The sequence below is a fragment of the Pleurodeles waltl genome, chromosome 3_1 (genome assembly GCF_031143425.1).
Source record: "Pleurodeles waltl isolate 20211129_DDA chromosome 3_1, aPleWal1.hap1.20221129, whole genome shotgun sequence".
In the NCBI taxonomy this organism is placed as follows: domain Eukaryota; kingdom Metazoa; phylum Chordata; class Amphibia; order Caudata; family Salamandridae; genus Pleurodeles; species Pleurodeles waltl.
This window is the reverse complement of record NC_090440.1, coordinates 1,693,086,839-1,693,101,898: the sequence shown is the minus strand read 5'-3', so window position 1 is coordinate 1,693,101,898 and position 15,060 is coordinate 1,693,086,839. Positions and strand designations below refer to the sequence as shown.

Here is a 15,060-nt window from a genome sequence, read left to right as displayed (position 1 = left end):
TGAGAGGACTGTTGTTTGAAGAAAATATGGAAAATGTCACTTACCCAGTGTAAATCTGTTCGTGGCATGTTGCATGTTCGTGCAAGTAAGCAGAGATTGCAGTGAGATTAATTTTGATGGAAAAAAAGTGAGATTTGCTTTTTGTAGGTGTAGTAAATAACTCACAATGTCTTGTATGGAGGCATCTAACTGTGTGATTTGGTTTGCTTGGCAGTAGAAAACAAACCTTTTCCAATAATTAGCATAACAATGCCTTGAGGTAGGTATTCTTGCCTGTTTAATGACTTCCATACAATCATTTGGAAGATTTAGATAGCCAAACTCTAAAACTTCAGGAGCCAGATTGCTAGATTGAGCATTGCTGGATTGGGGTGTCTGATCTGTTGTTTGTGTTGTGGTAACAGATCTGGTCTGTTTTGGAGTCTGAGGTACTACTGAGAGGTCCAACAGTGTGGTGTACCACGGTTGGCGTGCCCACGTTGGTGCTATGAGTATTAGTTTGAGTTTGTTTTGACTTTGTTGACTAGGAAAGGAGTAAGTGGGAGAGGGGGAAAAGCGTAAGCAAATATCCCTGACCAATTGATCCATAGAGCATTGCCCTTGGACTGAGGGTGTGGGTACCTGGATGCAAAGTTTTGGCATTTTGCGTTTTGTTTTGTTGCGAACAGATCTATGTCTGGTGTCCCCCCAGTGGTGAAAGTATTCTTGTAGTATCTGGGGATTCATTTCCCACTTGTGAGTTTGCTGGTGATCTCAACTGAGATTGTCGGCTAATTGATTATAAATGCCTGGAATATATTGCGCTATTAGGCGAATGTTGTTGTGAATTGCCCAATGCCAAATCTTTTGTGCTAGGAGGCATAGTTGTGATGAGTGTGTTCCCCCCTGTTTGTTTAGGTAGTACATTGTTGTCATATTGTCTGTTTTGACAAGAATGTGTTGTTTGTGAACTAGAAGAGGTTGAAAAGCTTTTAGTGCTAGGAAGACCGCTAGCAGTTCCAAGTGATTTATGTGTAGTTGTCTTTGTTGACTGTCCCATTGCCCTTGTATATTGTGATTGTTGAGGTGTGCTCCCCACCCAATCATTGACCCATCTGTTGTGAGAATGGCGGAGGAACAGGGTCTTGAAAAGTCCGCCCTTTGTTTAAATGTATAGGGTTCCACCATTGAAGCAAACAGTGTGTTTGGCGGTCTATCAACACTAGATGTAGGAGTTGACCCTGTGCCTGCGTCCATTGTTTTGCAAGGCACAGCTGTAAGGGCCGCATGTGTAGCCACGCGTTTGGGACAATTGCAATGCATGATGCCATCATGCCTAGGAGTTTCATGACAAATCTGACTGTGTAGTGCTATTTGGCTGTATGTTTGATACCATGGTTTGGAATGATTGAACTCTTTGTGGGCTTGGAGTGGCAATTGCTCTTTGAGTGTTGAGTGTTGCTCCCAAGTACTATTGTAGTTGGGATGGTTGTAGGTGAGATTTTTGGTAATTTATGGAGAACCCTAGTTTGTGTAGGGTATCTATTACGTACTGTGTGAGATTTGGACACTGATGTTGAGTGTTGGCTTTTATTAGCCAATCGTCGAGATATGGGAATACGTGCATGTGATGTCTCCTTAAATGAGCTGCTACTACAGCAAGGCATTTTGTAAATACTCTGGGTGTTGTTGTTATCCCGAAGGGAAATACCTTTAATTGGTAATGTTTGCCCTGTATGACAAACCTGAGATATTTTCTGTGAGATGGATGGGTATATGGAAATACGCATCTTTTAGATCCAGCGTTGAAATGTATTCTTCGTGTTTTAGTAAGGGCACTACATCTTGTAGTGTGACCATGTGGAAGTGTTCTGATTTGATGAACAGGTTTAGAGTTCTGAGATCTAAAATTGGTCTTAGTGTTTTGTCCTTTTTGGGAATAAGGAAATATAGGGAATAAACCCCTGTTCCTTTTCGCTGATGAGGTACTAGTTCTATGGCTTGTTTTGTTAATAGTGCTTGCTCCTCTATTTGTAACATGTCTAGATGTTGCGCCAACAGTTTGTGCACTCTTGGTGGAATATCTGGAGGGAAATGTGTGAATTCTATACAGTAGCCATGTTGGATAATTGATAGGACCCATGTGTCCGTGGTTATGTCTGACCAATGTTTGTGGTAAAATGTTAGTCTCCCCCCCACTGGTGATGTGTGTTGGGGAAGGGTGACAGTCATGTCACTGTTTGTTACCAGTGGCCTGCTTGGTGGGCTGAAACTTTCCCCTTGATCTTGGGAATTGTCCCCTGAAGGAGCCACAAAACCTCCCCCTCTGATATTGGGATTGGTAGCTGGGTTTTGCTTGAGAGGTGGATGCTTTTGAAGGCGGCTGTTGTCTGAAACCTCCCATGAATTGCGGTTTCCTGAATGTTCCTCTATATTGAGAGGAGTAGAGCGCACCCATGGCTTTGGCCGTTTCAGTGTGTTTCTTCATCTTTTCGATGGCTGTGTCAACTTGTGGCCCAAACAGTTGTTGCTGGTTAAATGGCATGTTCAGTACTGCCTGCTGTATCTCAGGTTTGAACCCTGAGGACCTTAGCAAAGCGTGCTGTCTAATTGTGACTACCGTGTTCACAGTTCTTGCAGCAGTATCAGCGGAGTCCAATGCCGAACAGATTTGATTGTTGAATATCGCCTGCCCTTCCTCTACCACCTGTTGAGCTCATTTTTGAAATTCCTTGGGGAGATGCTGGATGATATCACTCATCTCATCCCAGTGAGCCCGGTCTTAACGTGCGAGGAGGGATTGTGAATTTGCGACACGCCACTGGTTGGCAGCCTGTGACGCCACTCTCTTTCCTGCAGCGTCAAACTTGCAACTCTTTATCCGGGGGTGGTGCATCTCCCGATGATTGTGAGTTGGCTCTTTTCCTTGCGGCACCAACCACTACAGAGTCCAGTGGGAGCTGTTGCGTGATGAACACTGGGTCCGACGGGGGTGGTTTGCTTCCTTTTACCGGCTCTTGAAAAACTTGCTGAGCATGTTTAAACATGCCTGGTAGCATAGGCAGGCTCTGGTATGAGGCATTTGTGGAGGCCAGGGTATTAAAGAGGCAGTCATCCTTCAATGGCTCAGAATGCATACTAACATTATGTAATGCAGCAGCCCTGGCCAAGACTTGGGTGTACGAGGTGCTATCCTCTGGTGGAGACGGTTTTGAAGGGTAGCACTCAGGGCTATTGTCCAAGACAGGGGGATCGTAGAGATCCCAGGGGTCTACATCATCTTGCGTTTGCACAGTATGTGTAGGAGACTGTGCAGTAGGCGTATCAATTGGTGACCCTATCCTTTGTGGCGAATGCAGGGGAGAAAGTTCTGGTGAAAAATGGCGATTTGGTGATTTTTCTCTAGCCACTTTAGCTCTTGGCTGATCAGTCTCAGTCTCTGATTGTGGTTGGAAAGCCAGCTTTCTCTTGAATTTGAGAGGAGGGGCAGTTTGGATTTTTCCAGTATCCTTATGGATCTGTATCCGTGCCTGCGTTTGGTCAATTTCTTCAATTTGAAGCTCCTCTTCAAATCTGTGCCTCTCCTTTAGCTGTTAAGAGAGCCCATGCTCCTCTGTGTAAGAGGTCTTTTATGGCTCGGAAGCCGGTTTCCCGGGGCACCGAAATGCCCATGGTGATGGATGGCCTCTGCTCCGAAAGGCTCTTTCGAGGCTTAGTCAAATCGACAAGGTGTTGTCGAGATTTTTCGACGCCGGGTTCTCGGCTCGAGTCGGAAGACTTCAGCACGATCCCGGCCTTTTTTGGTGGCGAAGGTGTTGCTTGGTCACCGCTTTGTTTTTTCTGGGTCGAGCCATGGCCTTCAGGCAGTGGCGTCCCGAGGCCTTATGTTTCTTTGGTTGACTGTGGGATTGGGTCGGGGAAGGCGTACTCACTTTTTGGCCTGCTGTAGGCGGTCGGTCTCCGTCTGAGTCGTCTGAGTCCGATCCCTGGATGGAGATAGCCATATCCTCCTCTTCGACGTCGAGGTGTTACGAAGATTTCAACGCCATCTGCATTCGCCTCGCCCTCCGATCCCTCAAGGTCTTTTTACATCGAAAGGACTTGCAGGCCTTGCAAGTATCTTCTCTGTGCTCAGGTGACAGACACAGATTACAGACCCAATGCTGGTCTGTATATGGATACTTAGCGTGACAGAAACGGAAAGGGTTCCGGTCCATTAGGCTTCGACGACGACTGGTCGGGCCGACCAGTCTCGGCTGGGCGTGGAAGCCCTGAAGGGCCACCGAAATGGTTGTCTCGTCAGTGTTGATGGTATTGTTTGCGATCGGGAAACATCTTCCAACGCTTTGAGGATTTTTATTCATTTCCCGATTCAAATCACGGAGCGAAGAGGAACACGTCTGAACCCGATGGCGGAAAGAAAACAATCTAAGATGGAGTCGATGCCCATGCGCAATGGAGCCGAAAGGGAGGAGTCACTTGGTCCTGTGACTCGAAAAGACTTCTTAGAAGAAAAACAACTTGTAACACTCCGAGCCCAACACTAGATGGCAGGAACAGTGCACAGCATGTGTATCTGCAGCTACACATGCCATCTAACATATATATGGAAAATGTCACTTACCCAGTGTACATCTGTTCGTGGCATGAGTCGCTGCAGATTCACATGCTGTGCACAGTCTGCCGTCTGGTGTTGGGCTCGGAGTGTTACAAGTTGTTTTTCTTCGAAGAAGTCTTTTCGAGTCATGAGACCGAGGGACTCCTCCCACTTCGATTCCATTGCGCATGGGCGTCAACTCCATGTTAGATTGTTTTCCCCGCAGAGGGTGAGGTAGGAGTTGTGTATGTTAGTAATAGTGCCCATGCAATGGAATGAATACGTATGTACATAATAAAGGTTAAAGTAATATATTTACAAATGTTCAAGATCTACTTCTAAACGGCTACAGGCTCTCGGGGAGGCGGGTGGGCGCATGTGAATCTGCAGCGACTCATGCCACGAACAGATGTACACTGGGTAAGTGACATTTTCCGTTCGATGGCATGTGTAGCTGCAGATACACATGCTGTGCACCGACTAGTAAGCAGTTATCTCCCCAAAAGCAGTGGTTCAGCCTGTAGGAGTTGAAGTAGTTTGAAATAATGTTCTTAGTACAGCCTGACCTACTGTGGCTTGTTGTGCAGTTAACACATCTACACAGTAGTGCTTGGTAAATGTATGAGGCGTAGACCATGTTGCTGCCTTACATATTTCGTTCATTGGAATATTTCCTAGAAAGGCCATGGTAGCCCCTTTCTTTCTGGTTGAGTGTGCCTTTGGTGTAATAGGCAGCTCTCTCTTTGCTTTAAGATAGCAGGTTTGAATACACTTAACTATCCACCTAGCAATGCCTTGTTTTGAAATTGGATTTCCTGTATGAGGTTTTTGAAAGGCAATAAATAGTTGTTTTGTTTTTCTAATTAGTTTCGTTCTGTCAATGTAGTACATTAGTGCTCTTTTGATGTCTGATGTATGTAGTGCTCTTTCAGCTACAGAATCTGGTTGTGGGAAGAACACTGGTAATTCTACTGTTTGATTTAAGTGGAACAGTGAGATAACCTTTGGTAAAAATTTAGGATTTGTTCTTAGAACTACTTTATTTTTATGTATCTGAATAAATGGTTCTTGTATGGTAAATGCTTGAATCTCGCTCACTCTTCTTAGAGATGTGATGGCAATCAAAAATGCAACTTTCCACGTTAAGTATTGCATTTCACAAGAATGCATGGGCTCGAAAGGTGGACCCATGAGTCTTGTTAAGACAATGTTGAGGTTCCATGAAGGTATAGGTGGTGTTCTTGGTGGTATGATTCTCTTTAAGCCTTCCATAAACGCTTTAATGACTGGTATTCTAAATAGTGAAGTTGAATGAGTAATTTGTAGGTAAGCTGATATTGCGGTGAGATGTATTTTTATAGAAGAGAAAGCTAGATTTGATTTTTGCAAATGTAGTAAATATCCTACTATATCTTTTGGAGATGCGTGTAATGGCTGAATTTGATTATTCTGGCAGTAATGCATGAATCTTTTCCACTTGTTTGCGTAGCAGTGTCTAGTGGTAGTTTTCCTAGCTTGTTTTATGACCTCCATACATTCTTGTGTGAGGTGCAAGTGTCCGAATTCTAGGATTTCAGGAGCCAAATTGCTAGATTCAAAGATGCTGGATTTGGATGTCTGATCTGTTGTTTGTGTTGTGTTAACAGATCTGGTTTGTTGGGTAATTTGACATGAGGTACTACTGACAGGTCTAGTAGTGTTGTGTACCAAGGTTGCCTCGCCCATGTTGGTGCTATTAGTATGAGTTTGAGTTTGTTTTGACTCAACCTGTTTACTACATATGGAATGAGAGGGAGAGGGGGAAAAGCGTATGCAAAGATCCCTGACCAGTTCATCCATAGAGCATTGCCTTGGGATTGATCTTGTGGGTACCTGGATGCGAAGTCTTGGCATTTTGAGTTTTCCTTTGTTGCAAATAGATCTATTTGAGGTGTTCCCCAAATTTGAAAGTAATTGTTTAGTATTTGGGGGTGAATTTCCCATTCGTGGGTTTGTTGGTGATCTCGAGAGAGATTGTCTGCCAACTGGTTCTGAATCCCTGGAATAAATTGTGCTATTAGGCGAATGTGGTTGTGAATCGCCCAATGCCATATTTTCTGTGTTAGGAGGCACAACTGTGTCGAGTGTGTCCGTCCTTGTTTGTTTAGATAATACATTGTTGTCATGTTGTCTGTTTTGACAAGAATGTATTTTTGGGTTATTATGGGTTGAAATGCTTTCAGCGCTAGAAATACTGCTAACATTTCCAAGTGATTTATGTGAAACTGTCTCTGATGTATGTCCCATTGTCCTTGGATGCTGTGTTGATTGAGGTGTGCTCCCCACCCTGTCATGGAAGCATCTGTTGTTATGACATATTGTGGCACTGGGTCTTGGAAAGGCCGCCCTCGGTTTAAATTTGTACTGTTCCACCATAGAAGCGAGATGTATGTTTGGCGGTCTATCAACACCAGATCTAGAAGTTGACCCTGTGCTTGTGACCATTGTGATGCTAGGCACTGTTGTAAGGGCCGCATGTGCAATCTTGCGTTTGGGACAATGGCTATGCATGAAGACATCATGCCTAGTAGTTTCATTACCATTCTGACTTGTATCTTTTGTGTTGGATACATGGCCTGTATTACTTTGTGAAATGTTTGAACCCGTTGTGGACTTGGAGTGGCAATCCCTTTTGCTGTGTTGATTGTCGCTCCTAAGTATTGCTGCGTTTGACACGGCAAAAGGTGTGACTTCGCGTAGTTGATGGAGAAACCTAGCCTGTGAAGGGTTTGTATGACATATTTTGTGTGCTGTGAACACTGTTTTAGCGTGTTGGTTTTGATTAACCAGTCGTCTAAGTACGGGAACACATGTATTTGCTGCCTTCTGATATGTGCAGCTACTACTGCCAGGCATTTTGTAAAAACTCTTGGCGCAGTTGTTATTCTGAATGGCAACACTTTGAATTGGTAATGTATTCCTTGGAATACGAACCTTAGGTATTTCCTGTGTGAAGGATGTATTGGTATATGGAAATACGCATCTTTTAGATCTAATGTTGTCATGTAGTCTTGCTGTTTGAGCAGTGGGATTACGTCTTGTAACGTGACCATGTGAAAGTGGTCTGATTTTATGTAGGTATTTAGTGTTCTGAGATCTAGTATTGGTCTCAGAGTTTTGTCCTTTTTGGGTATTAGAAACTACAGTGAGTAAACTCCTGTGTTTTTTTGTTGAATTGGTACTAATTCTATTGCGTCCTTTTGTAGCAATGCTTGAACTTCTAGTCCTAGAAGATCTATATGTTGTTTTGACATATTGCGTGTTTTCGGTGGGACGTTTGGAGGGAATTGGCGAAATTCTATGCAATAACCATGCTGGATAATTGCTAAGACCCAAGTGTCTGTTGTTATTTCCTCCCAAAGTTTGTAAAATTGGCTTAGTCTTCCCCCCACAGGTGTTATGTGATGGGGGTGTGTGACTTGTGAGTCACTGCTTCTTTTGAGGGGTTTTGGGGCCTTGGAATTTTCCTCTATTTTATGGGAATTGGCCCCCTCTAAATTGCCCCCGAAAACCTCCCCTTTGATATTGACCCTGGTAGGTAGGCCTTGTTTGTGAGGTTGTGGTTTCTGTGGGTTGACCTCGAAACCCTCCCCTAAAAGGTGTTTTCCGAAATGTGCCTCTGCTCTGCGGGGAGTAGAGTGCGCCCATGGCTTTGGCTGTATCGGTGTCCTTTTTGAGTTTTTCGATGGCAGTGTCTACCTCCGGCCCAAACAATTGCTGTTCATTAAACGGCATATTGAGCACAGCCTGCTGGATTTCCAGTTTGAACCCAGAAGTGCGCAGCCATGCGTGCCTTCGCATTGTGACTGCAGTGTTTATTGTCCTTGCAGCTGTCTCTGCTGCATCCATGGAAGACCGTATCTGATTATTTGAGATACTTTGTCCCTCTTCCACCACCTGTTGCGCTCTTTTTTGGAACTCCTTGGGTTAGTGTTCGATGAAATGTTGCATTTCATCCCAGTGAGCCCTGTCGTATCTTGCCAAAAGTGCTTGTGAATTGGCAATACGCCACTGATTTGCTGCTTGTGCTGCAACCCTTTTTCCCGCAGCATCAAATTTGCGGCTCTCCTTGTCTGGAGGTGGTGCGTCGCCTGAGGTATGAGAGTTGGCTCTCTTACGAGCTGCCCCCACAACTACTGAGTCTGGTGTTAGTTGTGTTGTAATATATATTGGATCTGTGGGCGGTGGCTTATATTTTTTCTCCACCCTTGGAGTTATGGCTCTGCCTTTAACTGGATCTTGAAAAATTTGTTTTGAATGTCTTAGCATTCCTGGGAGCATGGGAAGGCATTGATACTGGCTATGGGTGGAGGATAGGGTGTTAAAGAGAAAGTCATCCTCAATTGGTTCCGAATGTAAGGAGACATTGTGAAACTCGGCTGCCCTTGCGACCACCTGTGTATAGGATGTACTGTCCTCAGGTGGTGACGGTTTTGTAGGATAAGAGTCTGGGCTATTGTCAGACACTGGAGCATCGTAGAGGTCCCATGCATCGGGATCATCCTGACTCATTGTGGTATGAGCTGGTGAGAGCATCAGTGGTGGAGTTGTTGCTGGTGATGCATGTATTGATGGTGGTGGAGACGGTGGTGGGGTTGTTTTCCTTGCCACCTTTGCTTGTGGTTGCTTGTCCTTTTGTTGAAAGGCAAGTTTCCTTTTTATTTTGATTGGGGGAAGAGTGGTTATCTTCCCTGTGTCCTCATGAATATGAAGCCTTCTTTGCGTGTAGTCAGGCTCTACAGCTTGAAGCTCCTCTCCAAATCTGTGTAATTGGGAGGTTAATCCTTGTTCCTCTGTATAGGAACTAGTTTTCGGCTCCGGGGCTGGCTGTTTCGGAACCGAAACCTTTTCGGAAGTCTTTTTAGGCTCCGAAGAAACCTTCTTTGTTTTCGGCGTGGTGTCTCGGTGCCGAAATTCTTCGGTGCCGCTGTCTCTGTGCCGAAGTTTCTCGGAGCCGCTGTCTCGGCTCCGAGGTTGCTGTGTGGCGGTATCTCGACCTGAGTCGGATGACTTCGACACCAGCATGCCCTTTTTCGGTGCCTTGGATGGGTCACCTATTTTTCGGGTTAAGCCATGGCCTGTTGGCGGTGGCGTCCCCTGGGCTTTTGTAGACTTCTCGTGAGTCTTGATTTTCGACGTCTTACTCACGGTTTTGGTTGTTTCTTCGGCGTCGAGTTCATCCGAATCCGACTCGTGGACGGAGAAAGCTTCTTCTTCCTCCTCGAAACGATCTTGACCTGTCGGCGTGGACGCCATTTGTAGTCTCCTGGCTCTTCGGTCTCTCAGCGTCTTCCTCGACCGAAACGCTCGACAAGCTTCACAAGTATCCTCCTTGTGCTCGGGGGACAAGCACAAGTTACAGACCAGATGGTGATCCGTATACGGATACTTGTGATGGCATTTTGGGCAGAAGCGGAATGGGGTCCGTTCCATGAGCCTTGAAGTCGCACGTGGCCGGGCCGACCAGGCCCCGACAGGGGATCGAAAAAACCCCGAAGGGCCACCGGAGCTCTTCAAAATTCGGTGTCGATTTGTTCTAACTAACCAGATACCGAACGCAAACAATACCGACGTTTTTTTCCGAGATTCTAACTAACTTTCCGACCCGAAACACGGAGCGAAAAGGAACACGTCCGAACCCGATGGCGGAAAAAAAACAATCTAACATGGAGTCGACGCCCATGCGCAATGGAATCGAAGTGGGAGGAGTCCCTCGGTCTCGTGACTCGAAAAGACTTCTTCGAAGAAAAACAACTTGTAACACTCCGAGCCCAACACCAGACGGCGGACTGTGCACAGCATGTGTATCTGCAGCTACACATGCCATCGAACACATATATATATATATATATATATATATATATATATATATATATATATATATATATATATATATATATATATATATATATATATATATATATATATATATATATATATATATTTTTTTTTTTTCTTATCCTACTGGCAGGCACCAGTAGGCAGTTACACTTAGGACCAGGTTTCCACTGAAAAGCATTTTTTGACTTGCCTTTATCTTTGGTGCCATTTGACGAATCTTCACAAAATTTTCACAAAAAAGTATGGTGATCTGTCAAGCGGGAGCTATATAAAGAGGGAGGGTAAAAAAAAAAAAAAAAAGGGGGTTTTCCCATTTTAATTCCCATAGGGATTTTAGACACAACCACAGCCCGAACCGCTGGACTGCATTAGACCTAATTTGGCAGAAAGGTAGCTCTTTGTCCAGAAAGAGTGCTTTTTGTTATTTGGTGTAAATCTGTTCAGTAGTTTTTAAGATATTAAAAGAAATATACATATTTTGAGGTAGAAAGGATTCACCAATAATAACAAGCTTGTGCAAGGAAATGCAGAGCTCTGATTGGCTGCCAACACTTCAACCAGGAAGTGTTGGCAGCCACCTTGGACCTCGGCTATAATTCGCACCCTCGCCATGCACTGCTAATTACCCCGGATATTACAGCAATCATTACATCTTGTATAACACCACTGATATCACTGTAACATTTGTTGTAAATACACTACAGAGTATTCACCATTCCTTGCCAATGATGTCTGTTGAACTAATTCAACAAATGCCTGCAAACTGGTAAAGCAACAATTTACTGCATTACATTTCGCAACTCCCATTGTGAGGACAGGGGGCATTTCGAAGTTCCATGTACCACTACCACGTTATGTAAATAACCACTGGATAGGGTCTTGTTGAACAAGGTTACATTTTCTCTCAAGTTGCAGAGAAAACATTCTGTGGTCGGTTTTAACAGTGGAAGATACTGATTCCTCTTTTTCTGTCAAAGAAAACATTTCTCTCAGAAAATTCTCTTCCTCATGCATGGGAACATCATCACAGAAAGCTGTCCTTTGAGAAGCCACATGACAGGAGGGTTATTTCTTCTGGAGATGAAACCTTAACAGAATATTTATCTAAATCTCATGCAGAATCAACTGTTATATGCTACATCTTGTTTGTTACTTTGTTTGATAATGTTGCTCAACTTCCTCCTCCACTTCTGAATCTAGTTTGTGGAGAGATTGACAGTGAGGTGAGAATTACTTGACGAAGGTCGGTGACTAAATTCTTATAATTATTTGGAGCAAATTAACTGTGAAGCTCATCTGAAATGAATTCTTCAAAAGTCAATGTGTGTTTCTTTTGCAGTTGTGTCTGAGGAATAGATGTCTTTGAGAATTCCTATCTGCCGCTCCAACTTGCCTCACTGTTTTTTTTTTTTTTTTGTGTTTTTTTTGAGTGATGGAAGCACCAAAGAAATATTTTCAGTTGTAATCATTCTTTCAGGGTGAATCTGTGGAGGAAGTTTGCACAAAGGTCTGATCCCATGGTCAAGGCTATTTTCAAAATAAAGTATTTTTTAAAGTTAAAGTGTGTTTTCCTGGCAGAACATCTTCTACAAATCAGTCCTACTTTTGAGGTTTAACTTCAGAACAGGATCAATCTTCTTTTCAAGTTCAATCTTTAGGACAGATTTGATTTTTTTTTTTTTTTTTTTAGGTATCTCAGAGTCGATCCTTTCTTGAGGGGCATTTTTGACACAAAATCAATTCTCTTTTTGTGGCAAATCCATAGTCTGAAGTCAAACCCTTGGCATAAGATTTGATTTTCTGATCTGAAACACATTTTGGTCCCATTCAGAGTGCTGGGAACTTCAAAGATGATGATGCGGGAATCATCTATTTTCTATATGTCTTAAGTGTTGTCTCTGTCTTAGGCAATACAGGTTTCTGTTGGATTTGCAAACTGAAGTCCTCTCCAGAATCCGAGCCTTCAACCTCGATGGGGGGCAGTTTCCAGATCCATCCAGATCAATTTGCATGGACAGCTCAGAACAGAACTCCTCCCAGCCTGTTTTGGTGCCTTCATCAATCTTCTCTTACAGACTCCCAGAAGGTGAAACAGTACAGACCACAAGGGCCTTCATGGTGCCTTATGTGAAGAGCCTTTCTCTCCGGGGTCAGCCTGTTTGCACCAAAATACTTTCAAATTAATTCAGCATGATTCCATAGTAAACACAGACCACAAAATGGTATTTTTCTAAGGGAAGCAGTTGTTTCTGCACTTTCTCTTTCCATTCCCCCAACCCCGCTCCAGAGACATTCTTTTATACCATGGTGGCTAAGGCTTTACATTTAAATGTGCTTGTGTCAAAAATATTTTCCCTTGAAATCACTCCTGTTCCAGGACTGCTCTTAGATTTTCTATTAGCCCATCAATCAACTCATAACCTGATTGGGGGTGGGGGAATTAAGTGTGAACCCCAAAACTGAAACAAAGTCTTCAAAGAAAAGTTATCTGCAATAGTCTGATGGTATTTAGATGGCAAAGAGAGCACAGCATGCATAACAAACACAGATTATGAAAACATGCATGTAGGAATGTAAATGTATGTTTTGTGGGTCGCAAACATATTCTGCACTCAAACATTAGGCTAACGTGCACCTAAATGCTACTTTGTTGCACTAATCGCATTATGAATTGGCCCTCAAGAGTTCTGAAAATGTCCATGTTTCTACTCTTTCACACTGAACAAGAGCAGACTTGTTTTGGGTCTAAAATATTAATACTAAGACTATTCAAGTCAACTAATTTCCATCTGCCTTCCTGATCAGCAAAGAGAGGTAGAGGAATGGTTGCTTATATATTTTTTTATTTGCAAGCTTTAGCCTAACTTGTGCACAGGTTACCCTCTAGCCAACAGCTGTTGATGAGTCTATTGTTGAACTTCAGTGTCAATACACCACTACAAGACCATTCTCGGAGCTGAGAACTAACGATGCCAGGCAACAGGTGGCCTGTGAAACAGGCGCTTATGAATGAAAATTAGGGATGCAAAAATTAAACCACTAAGTAAGGTTTGTGGAACTTGGATTATAGAAGCAACGTGAACTTCCCAGGGATGAAGAAACATGACCATTTCTCCCTTGGAATGCAATTTATTAAAATATTAGGAATGTTCCACTTTATGGGACACTGGTTCTCACCATCTGCAGTTTCCAGAACGCTGCTGTTGAACCCCTTGGGAACTCCCCGTACTGATGCAACTTGTGGACGCTCATGATGGGAGTGCTGTATAAGGCCTGTAGTCACATCAGGGGGTGCTGAGTGAACATCTAAAGAAAAAAAAGGAAAGAAGGTTGAATGGACCATCCATCCTCCAGCCTCCTGCATCCTAAAAAGGCAAAATTGCATATTTTATAACCCTAGTGTATCACAACTGCTTTTGAGACTAAACACCAAAGCAACTCTGCAGTAGGAATCCGAGCACTACCTGAATATCTCAAAGTCATCATATTCATCTCAGAAATACGTCTTTGCAACACCTTCACACCCACATACTACAAGGCCATCTAACATGGATATAGCATTATAAGTAAGATCCGCATTAGCAACACTGAAGTATGGTTGGTAGACAATCACACACAGGAAATCAATAAACATATCCTGCATCAACGACCTCAACATGCTAAACCATGAATGCCTCCTGGAGAGGTAATCCTATCTCATATTTTGCCTTATCCTTCCCTCTAGATTTACAGAGCAAATCCTTGCAATGGAAAATTTAAGGTCACACTACTGGACACAGTGACCAAGTCCCAAATAAACGGCTCCAACCTCTACATCCTGGGATACCTCAACATTTGGTTTGACAATAATGTAGCATCAACCACAGATACAACCTTCAGTCTAGCCAGAGGTCCTTAATCTTCAGCAAATTGTATCTGGCCACACCCACACCACTGGTCACTCTGGATATCACATTAGCCCATAGTGACAGGCATATGTGACTGACAATTTCCCAGTCATCTTGATTGACCAACACATTATCCCTTTCAAAATATTAATACTAATCACAAGAACAGTTCAAAGGTGACAGTAACACATAACACAGACAGACAATGGAAGAAACTGAACGTATTAGCACTTAATCGCCACCTCGACAGAACTCCAGTTAAGGAGGGTCCAGAAGATGTAGCCACCTATTACAAATAGGTTTCCTCAGAACTGGACTACCAGATACCATTAAAAAAAAACTCCTGGACTAACACCAAGGAACAAAACACATACCCAGTGATAACATTAAACAAAGTAATACACAATTAAGCACTCTATAAAGCAAATGGAGGAAACTGTGATATAAAACAGACAAGATTTGTCTGCACTGATACGAAGCAGCCATATGGACCACAAAAAGAAATGTTACTTTACTCACATTACGGAGGCAGACTGCCCATCAAAGGAACTCCACTTGATCCTTGCTGAATCCTGCAACCGGGAGTGCCAGAACACAGAGACAAGCTTTATCTGACAAAACTGCCACAGAATTCATATCAACAATAGAGAAACTGCCAACACATCACCAATATCGGACAGACATCATATTCGGATGGATGCCAATCTGCCATCCCTA

At 43.4% G+C, this 15,060-nt stretch overlaps 1 protein-coding gene across 1 annotated transcript in view; it reads right to left on the bottom strand.

The window, feature by feature from the left end:
- Positions 1-15,060, bottom strand: part of DIP2A (disco interacting protein 2 homolog A) — a 637,392-nt gene that overhangs the window by 456,442 nt on the left and 165,890 nt on the right. The window contains exon 6 of the mRNA XM_069225498.1: positions 13,634-13,762. Within this exon, the coding sequence (XP_069081599.1) occupies positions 13,634-13,762 (129 nt within the window). The remainder of the gene's footprint in view (positions 1-13,633; positions 13,763-15,060) is intronic.